This window comes from Leucopleurus acutus (assembly GCF_964270905.1).
Source record: "Leucopleurus acutus genome assembly, chromosome: 7".
NCBI lineage: Eukaryota > Metazoa > Chordata > Mammalia > Artiodactyla > Delphinidae > Leucopleurus > Leucopleurus acutus.
In genome coordinates, this window is record NC_139150.1 from 34371854 (window position 1) to 34398365 (window position 26512).

The 26512-nt window shown below is 50.0% G+C and overlaps 1 protein-coding gene across 1 annotated transcript in view; it reads right to left on the reverse strand.

Moving 5' to 3' along the window:
• Window positions 1–26512, reverse strand: part of CCDC180 (coiled-coil domain containing 180) — a gene marked incomplete at both ends in the record, with an annotated part of 54953 nt that overhangs the window by 18557 nt on the left and 9884 nt on the right. The window contains 16 exons of the mRNA XM_082842330.1: window positions 1605–1703; window positions 2983–3099; window positions 3291–3435; window positions 4106–4252; window positions 5018–5198; window positions 6706–6881; window positions 9971–10197; window positions 11911–12329; window positions 12458–12497; window positions 14135–14261; window positions 15311–15426; window positions 16275–16448; window positions 17568–17690; window positions 19412–19500; window positions 22041–22120; window positions 25668–25787. Of these exons, the coding sequence (XP_082698456.1) occupies window positions 1605–1703; window positions 2983–3099; window positions 3291–3435; window positions 4106–4252; window positions 5018–5198; window positions 6706–6881; window positions 9971–10197; window positions 11911–12329; window positions 12458–12497; window positions 14135–14261; window positions 15311–15426; window positions 16275–16448; window positions 17568–17690; window positions 19412–19500; window positions 22041–22120; window positions 25668–25787 (2380 nt within the window). The remainder of the gene's footprint in view (window positions 1–1604; window positions 1704–2982; window positions 3100–3290; window positions 3436–4105; window positions 4253–5017; window positions 5199–6705; window positions 6882–9970; window positions 10198–11910; window positions 12330–12457; window positions 12498–14134; window positions 14262–15310; window positions 15427–16274; window positions 16449–17567; window positions 17691–19411; window positions 19501–22040; window positions 22121–25667; window positions 25788–26512) is intronic.

Genomic DNA, 26512 nt, shown 5'->3' on the forward strand with positions numbered 1-26512 from the left:
CAGCCTTTCTGGAGGGTGATCTGGCTATCAGATCGAATACGTCAAATACATGACCCCTTAGAGCAACAATCCCACAGACCATACCTTGCAGGGGGCAGGGAAACACCCGTGAGGATGTTCACCTTCCCCAAGCAGCACGCACAGCGCTCAGTGGTCCCCACACATTGCTCCCTGAATGGCTCACTGACCTAATGGATGACCCAGGCCAGGTGGCGCCTTGGCCTCTTCCCACTCCCTTCATTTCCAATGCACCCTGAATCCCGCCCATTCCCCCGCCGCTCAACCCTGGGATTGGAACATGTCCCTGCTGGAGTCTCGAGTGGTGTTCTTGGCACTCCATTCGGTCTTGGCACTCTGCCTCATTCCTACCTGCCTCCCTGCCTTTCTGCACCCAGCAGCCAGAAGGTCTTCTTTAACGTGGCACTGAGCACACGGCCCTGGGCACACCCTTCCCTGGTCCCCACTGCCTTCACCGAGCATCTGATGCATTGCTTCCGCCTCCTGATGACCACCCGGCAGGAGAGTCCAACCAGTGTCCTCCGCCAACACAGGACCACCCGCCCGCTCAAGCAAATGCTCCCCACCCCATGCCAGGGTCTGTGCAAGCCCCCTGCTACCCTGCCCACTGCCCTGACACATCAGATAGGAAGTGAGGAAATGTGGGAGAGCAAATGCTTCTGCTCTGAAGAGAGAGAGAGCTGTCCCTAAAGGGCCTGCTGAAGCGGTCACAGCAGATTAAGCTGGTTTTCCCCTGCTCCCCCCGTGTATGTGTAGAAACATCTGCACGAGAACACAAGAGGTACACGGGACCTCCACTCTGTGCTTTGTGGATGTTCGAACTTTTTTCACCAAGCACATGTAACTATGCAAGAAAAAGCAGTAAAGATAGAAAAATAAATGTCCTCTCAGTGCTAATAACAATAAAACCTCAACTTAGTCACTGAAATGGAAGACAGAACCCCTGGCCAGGACCCCTGGTTCTCGAGTGCCTGGCTGAACTGTGGAGAAAAGATTACTTGGAGTGACCAGGGTGCAGGTGGCACAAGGGACAGAGACATGCACTAGAGGCAGAAAAACAAGCAAGTCAACAATGTAAACACGCAGAGACCCGCTACGCTGGTCAGGGCCTGGCAGGCACCTGGAACCTCGCTTCTCCCAGACTTTGCTCCAATTTGGACTTTTCACAGCTTATACACAGAAAATGGAAGTAACCAATTTATGTGCAATGGTCAAAACAAAAGGAAAATCGAACAAAAGGTGGTTGTTCAGAGGGCAGAGTCCTGCCTCTGTTATTCATCTAGGGCTGCGTTCCAATTACAGGGAGGGAGGCCTGGTGACATCAGAGGGGGAGGGAGGCCAGACTCAAGCCCCTGTGCTCACTGGCCTCAAGATGCCTGCCTGGGAGGTGCTAGGGGCCGGGGGCAATGGCTGGTTTGTCTTCTCATCCTTAATTCCATTGAATAAAACAGGGGTTAAGTAGGAAGGCTCAGAGGCCCCGCTGGTGGTGGAGAAATCTTGACCACAGATGTAAGTTTATTTCCAGTTTACGATTCTGGCCTGATGCATCTTTACTATTCATAACTTAGTATCCACTGAGCACTTACTTTTTCATCTCCCCTTGAGCTTTGGCACATTTGCACCTTGCTTTGAAGCTGCTCCAGAGAAGAATTTAATCCATCTGTTTGCAAATTGGATTTTGCAACCTAGAAAAACCAGAGGTTCTGAGATTTGTTTCTAGAATACTTATTTTGATCAAGAAAATGTTCCGCAAATCATTATCTGAGAGGTGGATTGAGTACTGAAAAAATGAACTCAGGGGGAACAATGCACAGTCATATCAGAAACTCGATCAATGCAAATTTAAAAGACTTTTTTTTACTGTCAAATAGTAAGTTTTAAAAATAAAACTGGTGACCTGCAGTACTGGTTGAGGGCGTTAGGAGGGACACACTCATGCCCTATTGGTGAGGGGATGTCTGTACAAGCCACCTGGAAAGTACAAAGAGCCTTAAAACATTCATGCTCTAACCCAGTAATTCCAGCTCTGGGAGGCACCCTATGGACACCATCAGAGTTTCCAGTACAAGCATGTCTAACACACCATTGTGTATATTATAAGTGAAACCCACCAGATGTTCCTCCAAAAAGGAATGGTTAAGTAAAAATGGCAACACATTAGGGAGAGAGAAACCATCAAGTGATGTTTTTGAAGAAACTTTTCAAGATTATACAGCTTAAAAAATTGTAATAAATAGCACCCTTCCCTTGTCCCCACTGCCCTGACCCTCACTCCAGCACCAGGAGCCCAGCTCACACGGCCCTGCTGACCCGGCCCCTGCTCCAGCCTCATTGCTCCCCACTTTTTCCTGCTCGAGCTCTCTCTCTCACCTTGGCTCCAGCTTCCCAGGATTTTTTTCACGATCTCTCCAGGACACTGCTCCCTACCCTCCTGCCTGGCTGGCTCTTCCTTCGCCATCAAGCCTTGGGAAACACCACTTTCCTAGTCCAGGTGAAATCCTCTCCTCTACATCCCCACGCACCTCACACAGCCCTCATGGCCTCTGTAGCCCAGATGGCCTGGCATGTCTAAGGCCTGAATTTCTGGTGTCAGTCAGACCTGGGTTTACATTTTGGCTCCACCATTTAAGAACTCTGTGTTCTTGCCCTAAGTCACTTAATGACTCTCTGCCTCAGTTTCCTTATCTCTAAAATGGGGATAAGAACGGTACTTGCCTCACACAGCTCTTGTGAGGACTCACACAGTTAATCAAAATAAGCCCACTGGCAGGCTGCATGGTGCATAATAACTCAGTGGATGTTAGAAACTATTATGATTTAATCTCTGACTTCCGGGCTGGAGTGCAAGTCCCATGGGGCAGAGACCACACCAGTATCCCCAGCACCTGGGACAGTGCCTGGCATGCAGGTGTGTGTGATAAACATCAAGTCCCATGGGGCAGAGGAAGAATGAATCTATCCTACCTCGCACTTGATTTTCACTTGCAGATTTGTCAGCAACCGCTGGATTTTCTCTATGAAAATAAGGTCCACAGACAGGTTATGGAATTTACTTTCAAACTTGTTGATGATATCATTAGCCTTAAAGAAAGAGAAAAAGTAAAGGAGCGGGGCTTAATTTGGAACTTTTGGACTTTAGAAGCAGAGGGGGACAGGCTCAGCTAATGGTTGGAAAGGGGGCTTGACCAGCCTATCAGGCAGTGAGCAAGGCAACCACCTTGTAAGCGGGTATGACGGGAGCCTGGCTAGAGGTCATGGTGGGGCCTGCTCACCTGGTCCAGGTACTCGCTCTCCATCTTCTCCATCCTGATCATGATTAAATTTTCAACAAACTCTATCCGGGCAGCTTCCTTCTCCAGTCGATGACACAGTGAGTCAATTTCTTCAGAAGAAAAGTTGCCTCCCTCTGAGAACAATCTGAAAATAATTTGGGAGAAATAAATCCACTGATCAGACCTGAACCTTTCCACCCAGTCCAAATACTGTGGTTGACAAGGCTTTAGATTAAAAGTACAAGACCATGGAAAAACAAATGCAGGTAGCTCAAGGACAGAAGCAGGGAAACAACCCAAATGTCCATCAAGAGATGAATGAATAAACAAAATGTGGTACATCCACACCATGGAATATTACTGAGCCTTAAGAAGGAATGAAATTCTGACAGATGCTGTGACATGGATGAGCATTGAAGACAGCATGCTGAGTGAAAAAAACAGACACACAAAAGAACAAATCTGGTGTGATTTCACTTCTACGAGGTCCCTAGAGTAGTCAAATTCATAGAGACCGAAAATAGAATGGTGGTTCCCAGGGGCTGGGGGAGGGCGAAATGGACAGTTAGTGTTTAAGTTAGTGTTTAGAGATTCAATTTGTGAGGGTGACAATGTGCCGGCGATGGATGGTGGTGATGGTAGCACAACAGTGTGGATGTACTTAATGCCAGTGGACTGGACGCCTAAAATGGTTAAAATGGATCATTTTATGTTACGGATATTTTGTCCCTATTAAAAAATGGAGAGGCAAACAAGACCACCTCTCAATAGAGGAAGCCCAGTGGCCCACAGAGGCCCCAGATGCTGGCTCTCACCTGCAGTGCCTGACAAACTCAACGTTGGTGTAGCGAAGCTTGCCCAGGCTCTCCTCCAGGTACTGGCGGAAGCTGCGCAGGGACACCTGGACGACGTCGACGTAGCTGAGCAGTTCCTGGTGCAGAGTGCTGCTGAGAGTGACCAGCCTGGGGGACACGGGAGGGCAGGGTGGTGACCTGGGCACGGGCGGTCAGCCTGGGAGGTGGCTTGAGCTCCACATGCCATGCCCAGCTGTGGGGTCACCAGAACCACTGCCTGTCTTCTCTGGGTAGAAAAAGAGGCCTTAGAAGGAAATTCACGATGCCAGTGCATGTGGGGCTCTCAGTGAGCTGGACCAGAGGGCAGCCCTCTCCTCTGTCCGGCCCCTGCCACCAGATTGCTAAGAGAATCCCCAGGTCCTACTGGCTCCGCCTCCTCCTCCCTCCACCCGCTATAACTCACAGGCACCTCACCTCAAACCCCTGAGGGGCCTCCTGGGACCCCTCACTCTGCCCTGATATCAGGGCATCTCCACCTCGAGCCGGGCCAGTGCTCCTCTCCGACGGGGGAACCCTGCCCCCTCCCCACCTTTCTCCATCCCAGGCCGGAAGGCCTCCTGCAGGAAGCTCTTCCTGACTTCCCCTGATAGGAGCGGTCCTTCCCACCATGGACGTTTCAGGGCACATCATCTGCACCCCGGCACTCTGACCACGGGCACCCTTTTCTCTCTTTGGCTGCTCCCCCACCCCCAGCGCCCAGCCCCCAGCCAGACGCTTCACACAGCTGCACCCTTGCGAAGAGGTGAAAACCCTTCTGGAAACCCTGACCCTTCTATTACCCACAGGGGGTGGGGTAACCACTCCTCTGAGAACAGCCACCTGGCGGGGATTCTAGGGCCACGAGGCTGCAGCTGAGACCCCCAGTGCCCTTACTTCTGGCTCTTGGTGGCGTTCAAGAAGATGTGCTCCATGTCGCAAATCTTGCGCTGGAAGTCTTTGCTCCTCATGTTCTGCTCCTCTTGGAACTGGCAGAACATCCTCCTCTCCTTCCTCAGCATCTCCATCACCCCCGCACAGTGGCTGTCCAGCCGCTCTTGGTGAAGCAAGAGTTCGGCTGGAAAAGGACAAGGGGAGATGAGGCCCTCCAGGATCTCAAGCCAGCTCAGGACAGCGCTTTCCTGGACAGTGATGTGCCTCTCCCGGGCCAGCTACAGAGCAGGGACCTTTCAGGCCAAGGTCCCTTATCCTGTCCCCACTGCCCTCCCCGGGGCCTGGCCTGGGAATGGACACAGATCTCAGGGAGGCCAATATGAGACAGCCCTGGGTCTTTAACTGGAGAGGAGGATCTGGCCGGCTGTGATCAGCGAGGTTCCTGCGGTGGAGATACCCTGCCTGCAGCAGAAGGGAACAAAGCCTGGGAGACGGACAGCACCTCCCACCCCAGGAGCAGGTGGGATGGGTGTTGGGGAGGGCAGGGATCTCGATGCGAAGGCCTGGGAGAAAAGAGCCAGCACAAAGCTGGGCAGTTGGCATGTGTCCCTTTATATCAGTGGCTTCTCATTTCCAATGAGCCTCAGTTACAATGGACTTCAAGAGCTCCATCATAGGCCTTTAGAATTAGCAGAGAGTCCCAGCTCACCTCATCTCACCTCCTACTGCCTGGAGTGGAGGAAGTGCTATGGTCTCAGCTCTGCCAAAAACAAATGGTGGGATTCTGGGGCTTTGCTTCTCCAGCCTCGTTTTTCACATTATGCACTGGGCCAGGAGCCAGGGAAGGGGAAGGAAACCAGCCTTCAGGGAGCATCTTTGTTTATACTTATAATTAATGCACACATTTCCCATATGAGGACAACGAGGTTCCAAAAGTGAAGCTGGTCTCCCAAGGCCACAAGCATTGGGCCTCTGGAGTCCACACTCTTTCGCTGCTCCAGGCAATAGGAGGTTGGGTGGGGTCACGTGGAGGCTCTCTGGAAGCTTTCAGGGTCAATAATGGAGCTTGAAGTGTGACTCGAGTAAAAACCTGACAGGAGCCGTTGAAGGATCCAAATAAAAGTGCCCTCCCTCCAATTAATGGAGCCCTCTGCCTTAGAGAGAAATGGCACGTCTTTTTAAGTGTTAAAAATTATAAGCTGAAAATAATGGCTACCACTTTTGGAGGTTCTGGCTTATGCTAGATGCTCATGATTCCTCACTGTACCATTTCAAGAAGAGTTAATTACCACCAACAGCATGCCTTCTGCAGGTTAGGAAGGGATCGGAGAGGTCAGGTAACCTGCCCAGAATCCCACAGCTAGACAGGTTGAACCTGTTAGCTCTGATTCCTGAACTAGAGGCTTGCCTCTAGGGTATCTGCCATGCAGGTGTGTGTCTGACAGGTGTGTGAGCATATCTGGGATCCACAAAGCTAAAATAGGACAATACTCTTCATTTCAGCATCTAACACCTTCTTTAAAAAAAACCTTAAATGAGGATTCTGAGTACAACCTTCTCTGCCAACCTGGGAGGTATGAACCCTCACGCACATCTTCCAACGTGTGATGACAACATGCTAAGCGTTGCGTGGTACAAGCTGCTAATGAATGTAGGGCTGCAGTGGCACAGACACCGGGGGTCTGCAGTACCTGCCCTGACGTTGTGGATGTCCTTTTCAATGAGCTGGGCTCTTGGCTGGTGCAGGTGCAGACGCAGCTCCAGTTCTGAATCCAGCTCATCAATCTTGGTGGCCACGATGACCCGGGCATTGAGGGCACATTGGTCAAACCACTTCTCTAAGTGCTCAAAAAAGCCAGCTCGAAGCCTAAGGGAGAGACCAGCAAGGGTCAGCAATTGTGACCAGGGAGATATCTTTCCACACTGATGCTTAAAGTGCTTCCCCCTTCTACTACTTCTTCCTTATTTTATTTCCCACTACACTGTATCTCTTTGTTTGGGTGGACCATCATTCATTTAGCCAGACCCCCTGTTGAAGGACATTGGGTGGTTTCCAACCATTTGTTCTTACAAAGAAGACTGCAATGAATAACCTCGTACATGTGTCAAGTGTAGAACAATTTCTATAGGATTAAATTCCCTGAAAGGGAACTACTGAATCAAAGCCTGAAATACATTTGTGGATCTGGTAGATACAGCCAAACTGCTTCTGTTGCAAGGCAACTTGAACTCCCATCAACAATGAATAAAAGTTCCTATTTATCCATAGCTTCAGAATGTACTGTCAAACTCTTGAATTTGACAATTTTCTCATATTATGACTGAGATTGAGCATATTTTCATGTGTTTAAGACTATTAAATTTCTTTTTCTGTGTACTATCCATTAATATCTTTTGTCCATCATTCTAGTGTGTAGTTGCCTTTTTTCTTATTAATTTCTAGAATCTCTTTATGTATTGGGAACATGAGGTCCTTTGACTGAGATGTGAGTTGCAAATATTCTTCCCAGTTTATTATTTCATCCTGTTAAAATGTAGAGTGATTTTCTTGGCTATATATTGTTAAGATGTTGGTTCTCTCCAAATGTATCTACACATCCAATACAATAACAATTAAAAGCTCGGCAAATGTCTTCTTTCGGAAACTGATGAGCTGATTTCAAACTTATATAGAAATACAAAGGGCCAAGGAGAGTCAAAACAATCTTGGAGGACGTCAAGGTTGGAGGACTTACACCACCAGATAATAAGACTTAATATAAAGCTACAGTAATCAATCAGGGGGAGGTGGTGATGCGAGGCCTGGCAGAGCTGTGGAGAGAGGAGAGTCTTCTCAAATGGCCTGGGGTCAACTGGTTATCCATGTGGGAAAGAAATGAATCTGACTTCTACCTCATACATAAACAAAAATCAATTCCAGTTGAATTGTACATCTAACTATGAAAGTTTAAAACTATAACATTTATGGTAGATAACACAGGAGAATATTTTCATGACCTTGAGGCAAGCAAAGATAGCTTAGATAAGACAGAAATTACCCTAACCCTAGTGAAAAAAACTGATGACTAGGACCTTATTAAAAGGATTTCTGTTCATCAAAAGATACCTTTAAGAGAGCAAAAAAGGCAAGCACAGTGAGCAGGATGAACATTTGTCATGTATTTAATAAAAAACTCATATCTGAGATCAATAACTCACATAAATTAATAAGAAATAAGATAGGCAATCCACCAGAAAAAAAATGGGCAAAAAATTTGGCTAGGCATTTCACAGAAAGAAGACTAAATGGCCAACAAGTATATGACAAGGTACACAGCATTGTTACTCATCAGGAAAATGCTAATTAAAACCACAAAGAAACACCACTACACATACACCAGAATGGTTAAAATAAAAACTACTGACAAAACCAAGTGAGGATGTGGAGCAACTGGAACTCTCATACACTGCTGTAAACTGTTAAAACAAAACCACTTTTGAAACCTCTTTGGCAGTATCTTTTGGTTGTATCTCCTCTGAGACAGATGGACACACATATAAGTCAATTTCCCAACAATTCCACTCTTAGTTATATAGCTAACAGAAATGTATACACATGTTCACCAAAAGAAGCCGGATATAAAAGAGTACATTCCATGGGATTCCATTTAAGTAAGTTCAAAAACAAGTAAAACTAATTCAGAAGTTAGAATATTTGTTATCCTTGGGTAAGGGAGGGCAGTGACGTGAGATGGGTACATGAAGGAGGTTGGTAGTGCTGTCTTTCCTGTGGGTACTGATTACTGGGTGTGTTCCCTTTGGGTAATTAATTGAGTTATGCTAATAATTTCCATACTTTTCGGTATGTATCCTATGCTTCAACATTCAAATCCAATCCGTTGAACACAGAACTATTTTTTTGGTTGGTCTCAAGGCCAGATGGCATAGTGTTTGGTTCAAGACTGTGGAATTACAGGGTCTAGGTTCATATCCTGGATTTAACTACTTCCTATCTCAGAGATCTTATCCAAGTTATAAATTCTGAGCTTCAGTTTCTAGAATCACCTGTAAAATAAGCTAATTACAGTACCCCTCTCTTAGTTATTGAGAGTATTAAACTTTCTCAATAAATATTAGCTCCGATGGTGGTCCTTGCTTTTCTTCATTCCCTGGTCTATGGAGAGGGCAGACAATGGCCTGTGACAGAGGAAGGAGGAGGATGAGGTTCAAGTCAGAAGACATTTTCAAGGTGAGATGATGCTGAGGTGAAGAAGAATAGAGTCCAAAGGCCTGACTTTACTCCTTCTACTCCCTGCCTCTGGTCTCCTGTCCATGTATAAACATGGGAGGTAGACTAACCAGGTGATCTCTAGCTGGTTAGTCCTAGCTATGACACTGTAGTATCAGGAGGGCAATGCAAATGCTATCCAAGAGCCAAATGCAAATTTTCACATTTGTTCCAAATTCAAACATAAAGGACCAGAAAGAAATTTGGGAGTTAGGGGCAGTAGATATTCAGTGGTAAAATTATTCTATATTCTTCATTGTACTTTTTTCAATTTTCTACATTAAATGTGTCACATAACCAGAGCAAAATACCATACTGATATACTCATAACTATGGTCTATATCTATATAATTTTCCTAAAAAAGAAAAGAAAAGGAACTCTAATATTAACAGACATGTCAGGATCTAGAACCCAGAAACACCTTCTAGGGAAAACCCTGTTTCTTCTGTATTGATACAAGGCCCAGGCCAGCAAGTCATCCTGGGACAGGCAGAGGGCTCACTCTCACAGAGGATATCTGTGACTGCGAAAAATCCCTGGACATCTGCTACTTTGTGTTGTGTTTCTCATGTCTACCCTCAGTTACCGACGTGTTTTCTTTTCCAAAACGAGTCCAATCTTCCATTATACTATTTCACCTTGTTAATAAAACTCAAGGAGAATGAGAATAAAAGGGTTTTTTACTCACTGTTTCTTAATTTCTAAAACTAGTCTGGATGGAATGATCACTTGTTCTAGGACCTTGGCATTGGAAGTGTCATTGAAGAGAATGGCAGAAAGGTTGGAATGGGGCCTCTTGCTACTCTCTTCTTGTTCCAGGGGCAGGAAGACAAAGTAAGTGGTCCCACTGGACGTTGTGAAGGACTCCATTTCCTCATGGGAGACCGCTCCCAGACTCTCTTCCTGGGTTCTGACCTAAGCAGAAAACAAGACTTTAGACTTGCCATCATCAAACAGACTTGGTGATCCCTACCACAGGTTCCGTGACATCAGAGGTTGTAAACCTGTGGGACAAATCTTGCCTATGATTGCTTTTTGCCCATACAGTGCCTTTTAAAATTGGGAAATTCCACCTAAAAATCTGGATTTCTGATTTCTTTTTAAAATCAGAAAATCTGGAAATTCTGACCCTACATTCCCACAGGGCATTGTTGGCTGGAACTGAATAATGGCTGCATGGTTGCCATCGACTGAACGTTGATGTCCCTCCAAAATTCATATCCCCAGTGTGCTGGTAATTGCAGGTGGGCATTGGGAGGTTATTAGGTCATGTAGGCACAGCCGTCCCTCATGAATGGGGTTAGTGCCCTCATAAAAGAGATCTCAGAGAGCTCTTGCCCCTTCCACCATGTAAGGACACAGAAAGAAGGCAGCCGTTTGTGAACCAAGGAGTAGGCCCTCACCAGACACTGAAGCTGCCAGTGCTTGGATCTTGAGTTCCCAGCCTCCAGCACCGTGAGAAATAAACGTCTGTTGTTTACAAGCCACCCAGTCGTGGTGTTCTGTTAGCGCAGCCTGAGAGGACTAAGACAGTAGCCTCTTTCATGTGTCACTATTTTACACTTGGTGTCCAGCCCTCTTTTCTATTGCATGCCTGTGGGCATTTGAGTTTGGGGTCCCTGTTCAAAAAGAGGCCTCATATGCCAATTCTTCCACAGCAATATAGGAAAAGAGTCGTTTGCAATTTCATGATTATGGAATTCAAATTACTGTTCTGTGAGTTTGAATGTGTTTTGAGGACAAGATTTATTTATTTATTTATTATTTTTGTGTGTGTGTGGTATGTGGGCCTCTCACTGCTGTGGCCTCTCCCGTTGCGGAGCACAGGCTCTGGACGCGCAGGCTCAGCGGCCATGGCTCACGGGCCCAGCTGCTCCGCGGCATGTGGGATCTTCCCGGACCGGGGCACGAACCCGTGTCCCCTGCATCGGCAGGCGGACTCTCAACCGCTGTGCCACCAGGGAAGCCCGACAAGATTTATTAATATGAGAGTTACTTCCCTGCACTCTAAGGGGAGCTATCTGCCAACTTGGATATGGATCTTTTTTCTTACATAAGCAGAGAATGGGAAGAGAGAAGGAATGGAGGGGCTAAGTTGGTCTACACAATAAAGAGGAGCTGGGAAAGAGGGAGGACCGAGGAGGGATGAGGAAAGTCGAGGGGTGACTTCAGAGTAGGTTGCAAGATGGGATGTGAGGAGAGGAAGGTGAATTTTAAAAAGCATTGCTGGGGGCTTCCCTGGTGGCGCGGTGGTTGAGAGTCCGCCTGCCGATGCAGGGGACACGGGTTCGTGCCCCGGTCTGGGAAGATCCCGCATGCCGCAGAGCGGCTGGGCCCGTGAGCCATGGCCACTGAGCCTGCGCGTCTGGAGCCTGTGCTCCGCAACGGGAGAGGCCACAACAGTGAGACGCCCACGTACCGCAAAAAAAAAAAAAAAAAAAAAAAGCATTGCTGTGAGATAAGAATTGGATCCCTGATGACAAAAATAAAAGGTGTGCAGACATTTGTTATTCTCTATATGTACCCCAGTGGAGACTGCGCCACTGGGGACCCCAGCTTGTCTTAGGGACACACGGAGTGAACACAGCACACCTTCCACACCCAAGAGCGAATCCGCTGCTGGCCTACCTCATCCACAGATGAACTCTCACGCTCTTCCTCTTCTTCCTCCTCTTCCTCCCTCTCCTCCTCCACCTTTTCCTTTTTCTCCTCCTCTTCTTCTTCATGAACCATCATGTTTGCCTGGTTCGGGGGTGATTTTAAGGAGCTGTCTCTTTCAACATGCATTTCTTCTAATCCCGGAATAGAGTCCCCTCTGGACTCATCCATCTCTTCACTCAGTATAGACTTTTCCTGTGGGCTTACTACCACCTCTTGAGTGGTGGCGGACTCGATTTCTTGATCTTCTACTTCTTCTATCTCTTCCACTGGCCTGAGGGAACTTGTTCCCCTACTTAAGCTTTCCTCACCTTTGCTCGCGTCTGCTTTAGGCCTTTGTTTTCCCCTCAGTTTTCTCCTTCTCTCCTGGAATTGCTTTTCATGTGGTTCTGTTGATGACCAAGCCCAAAGCCCAGGAAGAGACAGGTTACCAATACAGCCTGCTTGGGCCTCCCCAGACCCCAGATATACAAGCGTGGAGTCGGGGAGACTCAGACTTGAATTGTAAAAGTGTTACCTGGTGCCCTCAGTCGGAAGATGACTTCACCCTCCAGGTTCTACAAGGCAAAAACACGGACACGGAATGAGCAGAGTGCCACTTCTGAGGGTGTATCTTTTCTTTTAAGGAAAAGGCCCCGCCCCTCCCCTTCTACATCTGATGCAGGACTTGACCACTTATTTCACAGCGGTAATCAGGGTGTTCCCAATCAGTTTTCCTTAATCCCAAGCAGGCTAGCAAAGCTTTCATCACACAATGGCAATCACAGAATAAAATCTCATTCTGACACATTTTTAGTAGTGATCTGGAGCAAAAAGCAAGAAAGTATAAATGGAGGGATGCAAACAAAGGGGCAGGAATCTGCTACACCCAGTGCTGGATGCAAACATACAGAATGAACATGATTTACAAGATCTGGGAGCCCCCTCGTCAACACTACAAATTCCCTCTCTCACAGGCCGTGGGTGAAGTTGTGGATATAGTGTGCCATGGATAAGCGTTGATCCGAATTCCAGCTCCTCACAAGCTGGATGACCTTGGGCAAGTCCCTTAAACCCTACGGGCTCAGTGTCCTCCCTGTGACACGGAGACCACAGTAGCACCTACACTTTAACCCAGGCAACCAGACTGATCTCAAAGATAGTGAGCTTCCCCACCGACAGCCTGAGTTCCACCTCAAGCCAGGTGCCCCACGAAGCATTCACGAGCAATTGGGACACGGATCCCTGCTTGGGGGAGGGATTCTCTGAGGAGTCAGGAACCCCACACCTATGGGAAACCCTCACTAAGTTCAGTGTCAGCCACAAGTATCTTCAGCCCTGGCTGTGCAGGACTCTGGATGCGTGTGTGGGAAAGAGCCAACTCTGGGAGAGTCAGACCAGGACACTCCGGGCATTCGTGCATTTACCAGGGAGCACTCAGTGTGTCTGTATTATGTGCAGGACACTGCTGAGGGCAGTGGAAGCTGGACAAAAGTTAGGAGGGCACACCTGCCCCTCAGAAAACCCCTTCCAGTAGGATGCCCTGAACTCCTGCATTTGACAGTGACCAACGTACAAGCCCGTTCAGGGAAAGGAGAGGTGATGGGGTGAGGAAAGGGAGATGAGGGTCAGAGTGAGTGGGGGGGATCCTGTCACTGGCAGTGGCTGGAAGTATGGGTGGGTTTGGGGTGTGTGGAAACAGAAGGATCCCAGCAGAGGAGCAGGGTGAGGAAGGGCAGGGGGCAGTGGCAGATATAGGAAGAGTGAGGAGTTTGCTGAAGCAGGGAGAGTCAGGGCGGGACCCAGATGCGGGGGGCCTCTGAGGTCATCTAGGGACTGTGGGCTGGGTTTGGTAGGGGCTGCAGAGCTGGTGAGCAGGAGAGTGGGTACCTCAGAGCTGTATTTTAGGAGGGTTATGCAGCAGTGGTGAGTTGGGTGAATGGAACTCAAAGAGTCACATAAATTAGCCTTTTAATTGTAATTCCATTCAAGCCTGAGGCCTGGATTCTGAGCCCTTCAACCTCTTTTAATCTGAGAAGAGATGGTCTCTTTAGGAGACGCTTTTAGCTTCTCACTCCTTGATGTCCTGACATAGATTCTAACTCCCCACAGTCCAGAGAGGCATTCAAAATTGAGGCAAATAAGACCTAGACGTCATCCTCTCCCCATTGCTCCTTGGTGAGCAGCTGGGATTTTTTTGTATCCCTTTCCATACCTGTTCAAAGATTTCACGAACACAGAAGTGTCGGCTGAGGGTAGAGCTGTAGGAGTTGAGTTCCTTCAGTATGATCGCTGGGTATTCCATCACTTCCTTTGTCAGGAGGCCATGAGAACTCTCATACCTGGGAGGCAGGGAGGTGAGACCCCTGTCTAAGGGGGGTCAGCTGGGTGTGAGAGACCCCCAGCCAAAAGCCATGCCTGGGACCACATGGAGGTGGGCTTGTATCTGGCATTTAGCTCTGTGCAGAGCTACTGCGTAGGTTTCCTTTTACAATAACAGTCTTTGCTTTGTTTTGCTATTTTTCTGATCATACAAAGAATACATACTCTTTGTAGAACATTTAGGAAACACACGTGAGAGAGTTCTCTGCATGTTGTAACATGGGTTCCCACTTCCTGTCTACTGTACTAACCCTGTCCTTGAACTTTACCTATATTATCCCATCAAGCACTCCAAAACCCCAAGGCCCAGACTTCTATCTGTTCCCTAGTTAAGACCAAGGTTCAGGGGGTTACTTATTTGCTTTAAAACGTACTTCTGACTCTAAGTACTGCAGTCAGTTGGTAGTGCAGTTCCATTTCTGTGACCAGTCCTTACAAAGGCCCCAAGCTACGAGATAGTTCACAGGGAACTGCTTTTAATATTGAGAGACTGGCACCCGTCTTAAAAAGCTAATCAACTGGAGGATGGTTAATTCATTACAAAGCATCCGTATTAATGAACGGATGGTCATTTAAAAATGAAAAAAATCTGCAGTTATACAACAATTCTTATTTTAAAAACACCGTATGTGTATATACATATCCACATTTATAAACGTCTGTGTTCACAAAAAGGACGACTTGGGCAGAAGTTAGGAGAATTTCCTACATGTTTGCATTTGTTAACTTTTTTTTTCTTTAACAAAGCATGTATGTTTTAAAAGTTAAGGAGGTGGGGGGAGGGTCCATGCTCTTGACCTTTAAACTCCATGGCATAGAAACCTCCCTCCACAAACTTTTCTGATCCAAGTTATCCCTGAAACCTTTTGTGCTGGCTGAGGGTAGAGCTGCAAAGAACCACAGTGATCTCTGATGTTGGAGACATCATTGGGCTGGGCTCCTAGGCAGGCACCTTCTGATCCTGAATATGAATTCCAGGCCATCCCCTTCTGGCGTCTGGTCTGCCTACCTGCATTTCATATTCTTCAGAAAATCTTTGGCCTTTACCAGGTGTAACTTCAGGGTATTCTCACAGCTTTGCTGCCTCAGTTGGTCCAAGAGCTTATCGAGGTGAGCCTCCTGGGCCTGGTAGCCACACCCCAAACAGAAGGAAGCAGATGTGAGTTACCAGAGCTCGACGAGTGTACGTGACACGCAGAGACCCTGCCCCTGGAGCTGAGGTCCAGGTGCCCCGGGCAGGCTCTTTTCTACAAAAGGGGCACCAAATGTACCACCATCCTTACTCTCACTGCTCTGGGCCTTTGGGCTCTTTTCCCTGCCTGGAATGTTCTTCTCTGTCTACGTTATAGCCCTGGAGACCCTTCCTAGACGGGACTCCTCAGGGACATGTCCCTCACCCCCAGCCTGCCCGGGCAGGCCCCCGCTACACCTTCCGGAGGCACCTACTCCCTGCTCTCCTTCTCACCTGTTGTGCTCGACGTCAGATGCTGAGTGCACCCCTCCACCCCTAGACTGTGTGAAGGTAGGTGGGTGGGGGCCAGCTCATGTCCTGTGGGGACAGGATGACTGCCAGAGGTAGATTCTCCGTGCCCCGCAGTCTGTCTGTCTCTCATGCAGACCCCCTCACAGACATGTCTGGATCCGGCACCCATCGCACAACCCAGACCTGACTCTGGCAGGATTCTTCTGCTCCCATGCAGCCCCGTGACCAAGGTGAGCCTCAGTTTCCTATCTGCTCAAGTTTTATAGCTTGAGGCTTTACATTTGAGTCTAAGATACATTTGGGGTTAATTTTTCCATAAAAATAAAATACATAAAATATGGTGTGAAGTATGGATTGAACTCTTCTTTGCTTTGCATCTGAACGCTGGCTGAGTGCACGGGCCACCAAGCAGAGCCACTGGGCAGCGGACAGTCCGGGTGTGGCCCTGCGCTCATGCCTCGTGGGGGCTACCTGGATGCCGGGCCCACACCTGGCTCTCGCGGCTGTGTTTCTGCCGCTGCTGCTCCATCCTCTTCTCGAGCTCCAGCTCCTGCATCAACAGCATGCTCCGATGTACCTCCCACAGCTGCACAGCCTCCCGGAAATAGCTGAAGAGATCTGAGTTCTGCCGCTCTGTCTGCTTCGCCACGGCCTCGAAGGATTTCTGTGGTGGCAGAACCCAGAGAAGGGGCCTTAAGTGCCAATCGGCCCAGGCTGAGGAGAAGAGCCCCACTCACGGGGCTCCCTCGCCGGCCAGTGGAGGCCCATGTCACCGGCTGTCACTGCCTGGGCACCATCCCTCAAGGTTTTCTTCTGTGCCACATCGTGGCTCACGGTCCCCTCTCTGCTGGGACAGCATTTCTGGTCTGTCCAAGGCCGTGCCCTCGGACTGGTTGACCTGAAGTCCCATCTCTAGACCTGCCCCGTGTCCGCTGAAGTCCCTGACAGGAAGAAGATGGAGTTTGGGGCCTACAAAGAAGAAGATGCCACCCTGGACACCAGCCTGGCATCAGGTGGGCCATACCCACCTTGGCCTGGGGCATCCCTCCTTCTTTGGATTCCCTGACTCAGCACCTGAGCCAAACACCACAGTCTACTGTTAAATCCTCACCTCTCCCTCTTTCACGTGTGTCTCTTATACTCTCCTAGGGTCTGGGGTTGGCAAACTGTGGCCCGTGAGCTAAATATAGCCCCCTGCCTATTTCTGTTTAACCTTGGGAGCTAAGCACAGATTTTACATTTTTTTAATGGCTGAATAAAACCTAAAGAAGATATTTAATGATGTAAAAATTATATGAAATTCAAATTTCAGTGTCCATAAATAAAGTTTTATTGAAACACAGCCATACCCATTCATTTCTGCATTGCATAGGGCTGCTTCTGTGTGACAGCAGCAGAGCGAGAATTTGTGCCAGAAACCTGACAGCCCACAGAGCCTAAAATATTTACTATCTGGCCCTTCACAGAAAACGTGTGCTGACCCCTGCTCTAGACTCTAAGCATCATGGGATGCAGGCTTACTGCTCCTCGTGACCTTCAGCACCCAGACCCGGCAAGGGCTCGGGGAGCACTCACTGCCCGAGACTGTCCAATCGGAGTCCGCGGGTGACTGAGGCATCAAGGGGTGAGCCTGGAGCACCCGGCACAGGGGCACTGCTCCGAGGGGCTGCACGCACCAGTGACGGCAAAGTTGTAAGTCCCCGGGCTCCCACTCCTCTCACAGCCCAGCACACCGGGTGTCCCCCACCCTGCTCCCCAGCTGCACAGGTCCCCAGTTACGCACATCCAAGGCCTCCAGCTCCTCCTCCGCCTTGCTCTGGAGATTTCCCACCATCTGGAAGAAGGACGGGCTCACCAGGCTCTCTGCTTCCTCCTCAGTGAAGGCCTTCCAGTCCAGCAGCTGCTTCTGGAGAGGTACAAGGCAGAGCCTGGCTTAGGGCTGATGGGGGCTTCGCCTCAGGGCTGGTGCTGCCCCTGAGATCGCCTCCCAGCCATGCCCGAGAACTCGGCGGAAACTCCCACAGCAGTGGAGACGGTCCAGCTTTATCTGCCCACTGTGTCCAGGTGCTATGTGCTGCCCCTGTTCACTGAGTCCCCCAGAGGTGTTCTCATTAGCCCCGTTTGGCAGATAGGAAACCAAAGCTCGCAGAAGTGAAGGAACTTGCTGGAGGTCACACACCTGGCAGGTGGTGGAACTGGGATCTGAACTCAGAACTGTCCTACTGCACACCCTACAGGCATCAGCCGCCATCCTACACGGCCTCAGCGTTGCTGCAAGCCAGACACGGCTCCCATTTCCTGTCTGCAATTATGCCAGCTGGAAAGCCAGCTCTCTATATCAATAAAGACTTGATTTATGTACAAAATCTAGAATAAATCAACCTCCCCCAAATTAAAAACGTGTCTCCAGTGGTATACTTCCAATGCCGCTGCCCAGGAACACCAGGCACCCCCTGTCAGGCTCAGAGTGCTCTTGGGGTACGTGAGGACGTCAGCATTCACCCCCTGCATGCACCCAACCAGGGGCCATGAGCATGGGTACAAGGCATCAGCACTCAGGCCCACAGGGCCATGGGGCTCTGGGGAGGGCGTGAGTGACGAGGTGGTGAGCGCTGGGGGTGTGGCCTTGGGGAGGCTCTCCAAGGGCACAAGGTTTCCCTCCAGGCTTTACTCCTAAACTCTGACGCCCCTGAAGGGCTGACTGAGAGGCACGTGACTGCCCCTAAGGCCACAGAGCAAGTGGGCAGAGCCCTGTGGGCTCGGACAGCCCCTGGGCCTTTTGCAAACTGGTCTTCTCACCTCCAGATGGGGCCAGCGACACCCACTCTGCAGGGCCTTGTAGGATTTGATGAGAGGGGGTGCAAGAGTGTGGCACAGCCCCCAGAGACCACAGCGTCCGCACCGTGCATCACACTGGAGAGCGCTCTGCTCCCCTGAACGCTGCTCACTTCAGAGTCTTGGTGGCAGAGCCAAAGCTCGACAGACACACACACGAGGGATGGATGGAGGAACAGGTGCTTCTTGGGGCCCACAGGTGAGACCCTCATGGCTTGGGAACTCCTACCGCTGGAGCCGGCAGGTTACACCATCTTCAAAATGATTAGGCTGTTGGGGGTTTTTCATCTAAACAGTTTTCCCAAGGAGGCACGGAGGGGGCATTCTGACCCAGTATGTCCTTGCACCTCAGAAAACCAGGCATTGTAATTGAAGGGGGTTGTGAGAGGACTCGCTGTCTCACCCTCTAACAGAGGTGGGCAGGTGGAGTGAAGTTGTGTGTGATGCCAGTGGCAACACTATCTACAAAAGGGAAGCATTGGAAATAACTCCCATGACATGACCTCCACCGAATAAATAAAGTGAAGCGATACAGAGGGTCAAGGGTGAAGGCTGAGGTGACCAGATGGGGAAACTTTGTCCGTGGGGTCAGGGAAGGCTTCCTGGAGGAGGTCAGGTTGGGGGCCACTGAGGGGTGGGTGGGAACAGCTGGGGAGAAGAGGGTCCAGGCTGAGGGAACAGCTTCAGAATGCCCAGAGGCCAGCGTGGAGGGAAAGCAGGGGGTGTGGGCTGGAGAGGGGCAGGGGCATGCCCTGTGCTCCTCTCCTCAGACGGTCCAGGAGGGGCACCCACCTTGCACTTCTGCACTTGGGCCAGGCACTCCTGCCAGGTCTTCTCATACTGCAAGCGGATCCGCATCATGCAATCCACGTGGTAGGCGTCTCCAAAGGTGGAAAAAAGACGTCAGCAGCTCTTCCAGAAGAAGAGGGGAGGTTGGCAAGAGGAGTTTCCCCGTCGCTCAGGGCAGAGGCTTCTCCCCAGCCAAGTGCCTCAATAGCGGGAATAATTTAGATCAGGGGCTGCTATCTCCCTCGCCTCAAAGTTCCTGACACCCCAAGATAAGGACCTCAAATGAGGAGCCACCTTTTTCTGTTCTGACCCTAATTCTTGACTCAGTTTCGAGGCTGGTGAAATTCTTTTGGGGGAGTTGCACCACGTCACAGAACAGTAACCAGGTGCAAATTAAGGAGCGTTTACAGATCATGTCTGTGGTGAATACCGTAAGAAGCGAATGGACCAGCGGAACATTCCAAAGCTGATGGATTAATTGATTGATTGATCTTCTCTTCTTCCTCCGCCCTACTGTTTCTGGTTTATAGTCACCTCGGTGTATCTTTTGGTGTCTAAGATAAGGAACTGAAGTTTAATGTTCCTGGCAGTTCTAGAAACTGAAAGATAACACAAAGATTGTGTGGTGGTTGTTCCTTGACAAGGGCTGGGAGGAAGGCAGGCTGGATGGCAGTTAGAACACTGGCGAGGGTAGGGCTTCCCTGGTGGCGCAGTGGTTGAGAGTCCACATGCCGATGCAGGGGACACGGGTTCGTGCCCCGGTCCGGGAGGATCCCACATGCCGCGGAGCGGCTGGGCCCGTGAGCCATGGCCGCTGAACCTGCACGTCCAGAGCCTGTGCTCCGCAACAGGAGAGGCCATGACAGTGAGAGACCCGCGTACCGGGAAAAAAAAAAAAAAAAGAACACTGGGGAGGGTAGATGTGTAGTGGAACTGGTGAGGAGAGGCCATAAAGCTGGTTTCTCCCATCCCCAGGGCCGCTGCCTAGGCTAGCACACCTCCACCCTTCCTATGAAGTCACTATGATGAAGCCCCGCCCCGGGTCTCTGTGCTTCTGTTCCTGTACCCCTCTGATCCGTTCCCCCCTCTAACCTTATCATTCCCAGCTCAGAACCTTCCAGTGGGTTCCCACTGCCTTCAGGATAAAGTTCAGCCTTCTGCACATGGCCACATGGCGAGCACAGTCTGGCCCTCTGGCATCTTCCAGCCTCGCCTGCCACCTTCTCCTTTCCCTGAAGGCCCCAGCTCTGTCTGACCTCTCAGCCTCCCCACGTACTAGTCTTCCGGCTTAGAAAGCTCCCCTGACCCCTGGGCCTGGCTACTTTGTACTTGCCTTGCAGGTCTCAACTGGATGATCACTTCCTTGGCAAGGTGTCTTATAACCTTTAACCAGGCTGTGCCCCCAAATACACATTCATGTAGCTGGCCACCTGTCCACTCCCTGCTGTAACATCCTGCGTGGTCTGACTTCTGCTCTGGACTGGAAGCACTCAAGAGAGATCCACCCTGCTGGTTACCAGGGCCCAGCACCACACTTGTTCCTAGGAGGCATCCAGTGAATGACAGCCATTGCTATTATTTAGGGTCTCGGGACTCTTATGCTTGGTATTATAATATAATTATAATACCTTTGGAATTATAAACCCGAGAGCCCTGGGAGCAGTGGTGGGTACTACTAACCAAAGCACCCAGGTCAAGTCTGGCTGTGACACTTCCTTGGCTGTGTGACCTTGGGCAGGACACTTCACCTCTCTGTGCCTCTGAATCCTTCTCTATCACAGAGGGCCAATGACACCACTGACCTCACTGGGTTGCCTCAAAGGAGATTGAAATATTGTATTGAATATATCTTCTAGAGCAAGACTTGGCAAACTCTGCTAGATAGTAATATTTCCAGCTTTGAGAGCCATACAGTCTCTGCTGCAACCACTCATTTCTGCTGTTATAGAGCAGAAGCAGCCAGAGACAGTATGCAAACAAATGAGTGGAGCTGTGTCCCAATGACCCTTATTTACTAACGGGCAGTGGCCTGTGGGCTGGAGTTTGAGGACCCTGGTTATAGAGAATTTCTAAACATTACTATTTATTCTTGAGCACTGAGTAAGCCAGCCGCTGAACTATGACTGGACTGCAGGATTGCACGTGATTCTTATATCAAGCCCACAAGGTAGGTACCTTTATTAGTCCTCTTGAGATTCCTATTTTATGGAGGAGGAATTGGAGGCCAAGAGAGGCCATGACTTCCCCTAGGTCCCAGAGTGGGGACAGTGCACCTCATACATCCAGGGTCTGGCCCCTGAGCCGTCCTCACAGGTGGTCCTTGGAGCCATCCCTCTGGCTCCACACTGTGGTCAGGGGTCAGAGTGTGGGACCAGTTGGGAAGTGACTTGGGAGGTGGTGGGAGGAGGAGGGGCTCTGCCAGGCAAGGTCTGGGGGTCTGAGATAAACCCTCAGAGCTTACTCTTCTCTCCACACCCCAACCCTTCTTCCCCAAGAGGGATTTGCCACCTACTCCTGAGTTTATAACAGACTCTCACATAAATGACTGGCTGACAGACTGAAGCTGCTACGAAGCTACTACTTGAGCAGAGTTCTGGTGACACTCAAGTGGGATCCCACAAACGTCACTCACCGAGGTGCTTATTCAGGGAGTTGAGAGTAGAACGCCATTCAGTCAGCTGAGCTTTGCTGTAATTGGGGGGCAGGAGGTCACTGGGGAAGGAAGACGTGACACGTGAGCCATACTTGAATAAAACATTCACTTACCAAAATTGGTAGCATCTTCAAGGAACACGGGTCTAGGGAAGTATCTACGTAAATACCGATGAAACGAGTGACCTGTTGGGGATTTCCTGGTGCCAAAAGCATACCTCGTGAAAAGGTCTAATAACATTATTGAGCATGTTACTTAGAAAATAAAACTGAATTTTCCTAATGGAAAAAAACCAAATGGTTATCACACGACCCAGGAAGCCACTTCGAGGAACCTAATGAGAGATAACAATATAAAATGCATATAGAGTTTATGCATTAAGACAGTTCTTTAACAGTACTGTTTATAAACACTCAAAAAATCAAAAACAACCTTCATTCCAACAATAGGGACTTGTCTAAATAAAATACATGAATTCTCTTCTGTAGTCACTAAAAAGAGTGTAGCAGATTGAAAAATGGTCAGTATCGTTAGGTCCTCCCACCAGCAGGTGGAGTCTATTCTTCCACCCCTGGATCTGGGCTTGGCCATGAGATCTGCTTTGGCCAATGGGACACTAGCAAACATGACACAGAAAAGGCTTGGGGAAAGGGCTTATGCATTCCGCTTGCCCTCTCTTGCCGTAGGGAGCTCTTCTGCCAGCACCACCACCATGCCTACAAGCCTGGATTAGCCTCCTGGAGGCTGAGGGAGCAAGTGCAGAGAGGCCCCAGCTGCCCCAGCGGAGGCTCCAGACACGGGAGTAAGGCCATCCAGCCCAGCCACAGGGAACTGCTCGGCCAGCTCACAGAATCATGAGAAGCAAAAAATGATTGTTGCTTTAGGCCACTAAGGAAGTTACAGGTGGTGTTTACTGATGTGGAAAAATGCGTATGACATGCTATTTATTGTCCAAACCAGGACATTTTGCCAGTGAAAGGGGGATGAGATTAACAATTATGTCAGGACAAGACGTGTAACCCAGGATGGTCTTGGGCAGCCCCCTCATAGTGGGACAGTAAAGAGCAAAAGGTAGGTACAAGAGTGTGCAGGGCATAATCTCAAGTCTAAACATTGTACTAAATGCAATGTGGCATCCTAGATTGGGTCCTGGAACAGAAAAAGGACATTAGTGGAAAAACTGGTGAAATCCGAAAAAGTCTGGTGCTTACTTAATGGGAACTCATCAAAGTTAATTTCTTAGTGTTGACAAGTGTCCACAGGCAGTGTAAGATGACAACATTAGGGAAACTGGATTAGGAGTATACAGGAATTCTGTGTGCTACGTTTGTAACTTTTCTGTAAATCTAACATTACTCCAAAATGCAAATTTTATTTTTAAAAACTATTTTAAAATTACATGTACATATACTTACTGGGTCCAGGAAAATCCATGGGAATTCTCCTGGGATTTTGGGAGATACCTCCCTCTTGGGGCCCTGGGAATCTTAATAAGACTCCCCACCCCTCTGCCATCACTGCCCACAAGCCTGCAGAGGGCCTGGCATGTGCCGAAACAAGGATCCTCACCGGGCGTCTGGGGCTCTGGGTCTACAGAGGAAGGCCTGGAGCTCTGGGCCGGGATGGGACGTGGGCGCTACGTGTGATCCCATATGAGGCAGTTCCATGGAACAGCTCCTCGGGCGTGATTAGAAGGCTCCCTAGCAGCCGCTGACAGGTCAAGGAAACATAGGTGGTGTCTACACAGTGCGCTTTGTGGGAGCTGCCCAGACCTCTTTGCACAAACACCACAAACCCAAACCTTCGCTCGACACTCACTGGAATTCTGTGATCAAGGCTTTGCAACTTTAAGTTGTGTGTTTAAGCATTGTGTTTGCAATGCTTCCAGACAGTGGGATTATGTCCTGACTTCACCTTTTTATATATTCCCACTGCTGGGTCCTATGTCCTATAAATGTGCTCTTGCCTCTGATTTCTTAGAATTGCCCCCACCTTCCTCCAGGCCAGGTCACAGCACACACCCAGCTCCATGCTCTGCCTGCAGACACTGCCATTATACAGTGTGTCCCAGCTTTGGCCAGAAGCATCAATGAATGCATTTTTCTCCAGGTCTTTGGCCCTGTCTCTCCCCTCCACTCAGGCAGCAGTCAGCCCCACATTCACAGCCTGTATGAGGGATGTGGTGGGGCATAAAAGACATCGGCCTAAAAATCTTTCTGCATTTTGTTTGCAAAAGTCTAAGTTCTTAGGAGAGTCGAGAACACTGTTGAGGAGAAGGCATTTGTGGGAGTGGGCTGAGAGTCCTGGGGAGGAGGAGGGCGCTGGGGACCAGGACTGTCTCCTCACCCAATAGAAAGGGGCTGGGGGGAGGTGCAGACACAGCAGGATGGCGGGTGCCCGGCAGTGCCAGCCTGGCAGTACCACCAGCCTACCTCCTGGTGGCACCATGGGAGCAGCAGCAAGACCCACATCTCTGGACAGCAACGGTTGCCTGGGTGTGAGGACTCGGGGGCTCAGAGCAGCCTCCTCAAGACTCCTGCGTCCAACAGTCTGGAAGCAGCAGCAGTTGCCCAGCTGCATGTGTGTGGACCAAACTCTGATGACCAGACTCCCACCACCGGGCCTGGCTTTGGGTGGGATTCCGTAACTTTTCCTCAGTGGACAGGATCCCCAAGAAAGGCTAAGTTTTGCCCAGCTTTATGAACAGGGACTAAGTGGAGTCAGAGAAAACAACAAAAGCACTTTTCCTTGTGTTGAGATTTTTATCCACGTTAATTTCACACTGCATGAAAATGTGGCTGCACATGGGGCAGGAGATGCCAATCCTGAGGGAGTCCTTCTGGCTCACGTTGTGGGGGTCCTAATAGTCATTTACGTCCCAGGAGAACTTGAGCTCTGTGATGGGGAGACGGGAAGAACCTGCATCCCAGCGTCCAACGAGGGACCATCCCAGCGTCCAATGGACCAAGGAGGTGCACGGGTCTCAACACATGAAATGTCTTTGCCTTGCAGGACCACACAGGCTCCATCCTGCTGCTAAGGGTGGATGCTACAGGCTCCCCAGACGGTGGGCTTCCAGGGTCTAGAACAGTCAGTATGCCCCCGCCAAAGAGCTTATCATGGGATCAGCTGGACCCAGGTGTGAGGGGAGCATCCACAGCCTCTGACAGGTCCCTGTCTGCTGGCAGCAGCCTCCTCATCAGCCTCCAAGCCTTCAGCTTCATTCATACCCCTCTACCCACCCTCTGAACTGCAGAGCTGATGGAGTCACTCTGCTCCCCACTGCCCTCAGGAAAAGTCTAGCCCCTGACCTGGCCCCTCCTTCCCCCGCTCCCCTCCGCCCTCGCCCCTGCCATTACCCGCTTCCAAGCTCTTTGGCAGAACCACACTAAACTTCTTTCTGCAGCAAATGTGTCACGTGCCCTGTTGCCACTGGGGCTGGGACACCCCAGAACATGGACCCAGGCAACCAGCCCAGGATCAGAGAACTGGGAGATGGCTGGGTCTGGAGGACACCTCAGAAGAAAGGTCAATGCTGAGGACTGTGCCTGCCTCCCCCATGGACCCCCGAAAGGTGCCCCTCCCCAGCGGCCCCTCCTTCTGTACCAGATGGTGCAGAGATGGTCCAGCTGCTTTTGCTGCAGGGCGCTCTGGTTCTTAAACATGGTCTCCAGCTCCATCTGCACAGCTGGAGGAGTCTGGATCCTTTCACTGGCCATGAACTCACTGGGCGTCCAGACACGTCGGCACCATGCAGAGGAGGGGAGGGGCAAGGTGGATGGGAGAGAAGGGATGAGACCCACGGTAAGAACGTTCAGAACCCTAGCACCCGGACACCACTCCCAGCCCCTTCCCCTCCATCCGGGCATCTGAGGAAAGGAGGGAAGAAAGAGAGGGAAGGAGAGCGGGGGAGAGAAGAATAGAGGGACCAGCAGGCACAGATCGGGTGTGGGTCCTGACTGCCGCCTCCAGCTCTGTGACCTTGGGCAAGTTGCCCCCGCTGAATCTGTTTCCTCTTCTGTAATGGAGCTAATGACAGTACCTTCCTCAAGGAGTACTTGTGAGGACCCAGCAAGATAATGTGAGCAAAGCCCTTAGCACCGTGCCTGGCTCCTGGGAAATGCCCAGGAAATGTCAGCACCTGCCATCACTGCCGATGATGATTACTGACATCTTAACCTCCCAAGCCCACGCCCAGGCCGAGACAGGCACTTTCCATACAGCATCTTGTTGACCATCACTGAAACCCTATCACCAGTTCATCACGGCACCTGCAGAAAAAGGCTCTGTATGTTCAAGCCCTTGACCAAGGTCACAGGGAAAGTACAGGTGCAGCCAGACCTCAATACACTTTTCCTTCCTCCCCAGAGTCAGACTCTGGTGCTCTCCATCTAGAAATGCGGGCGTACAGATGGGCCTCCCACCCCCACGGCTACAGCACAGACAGACAC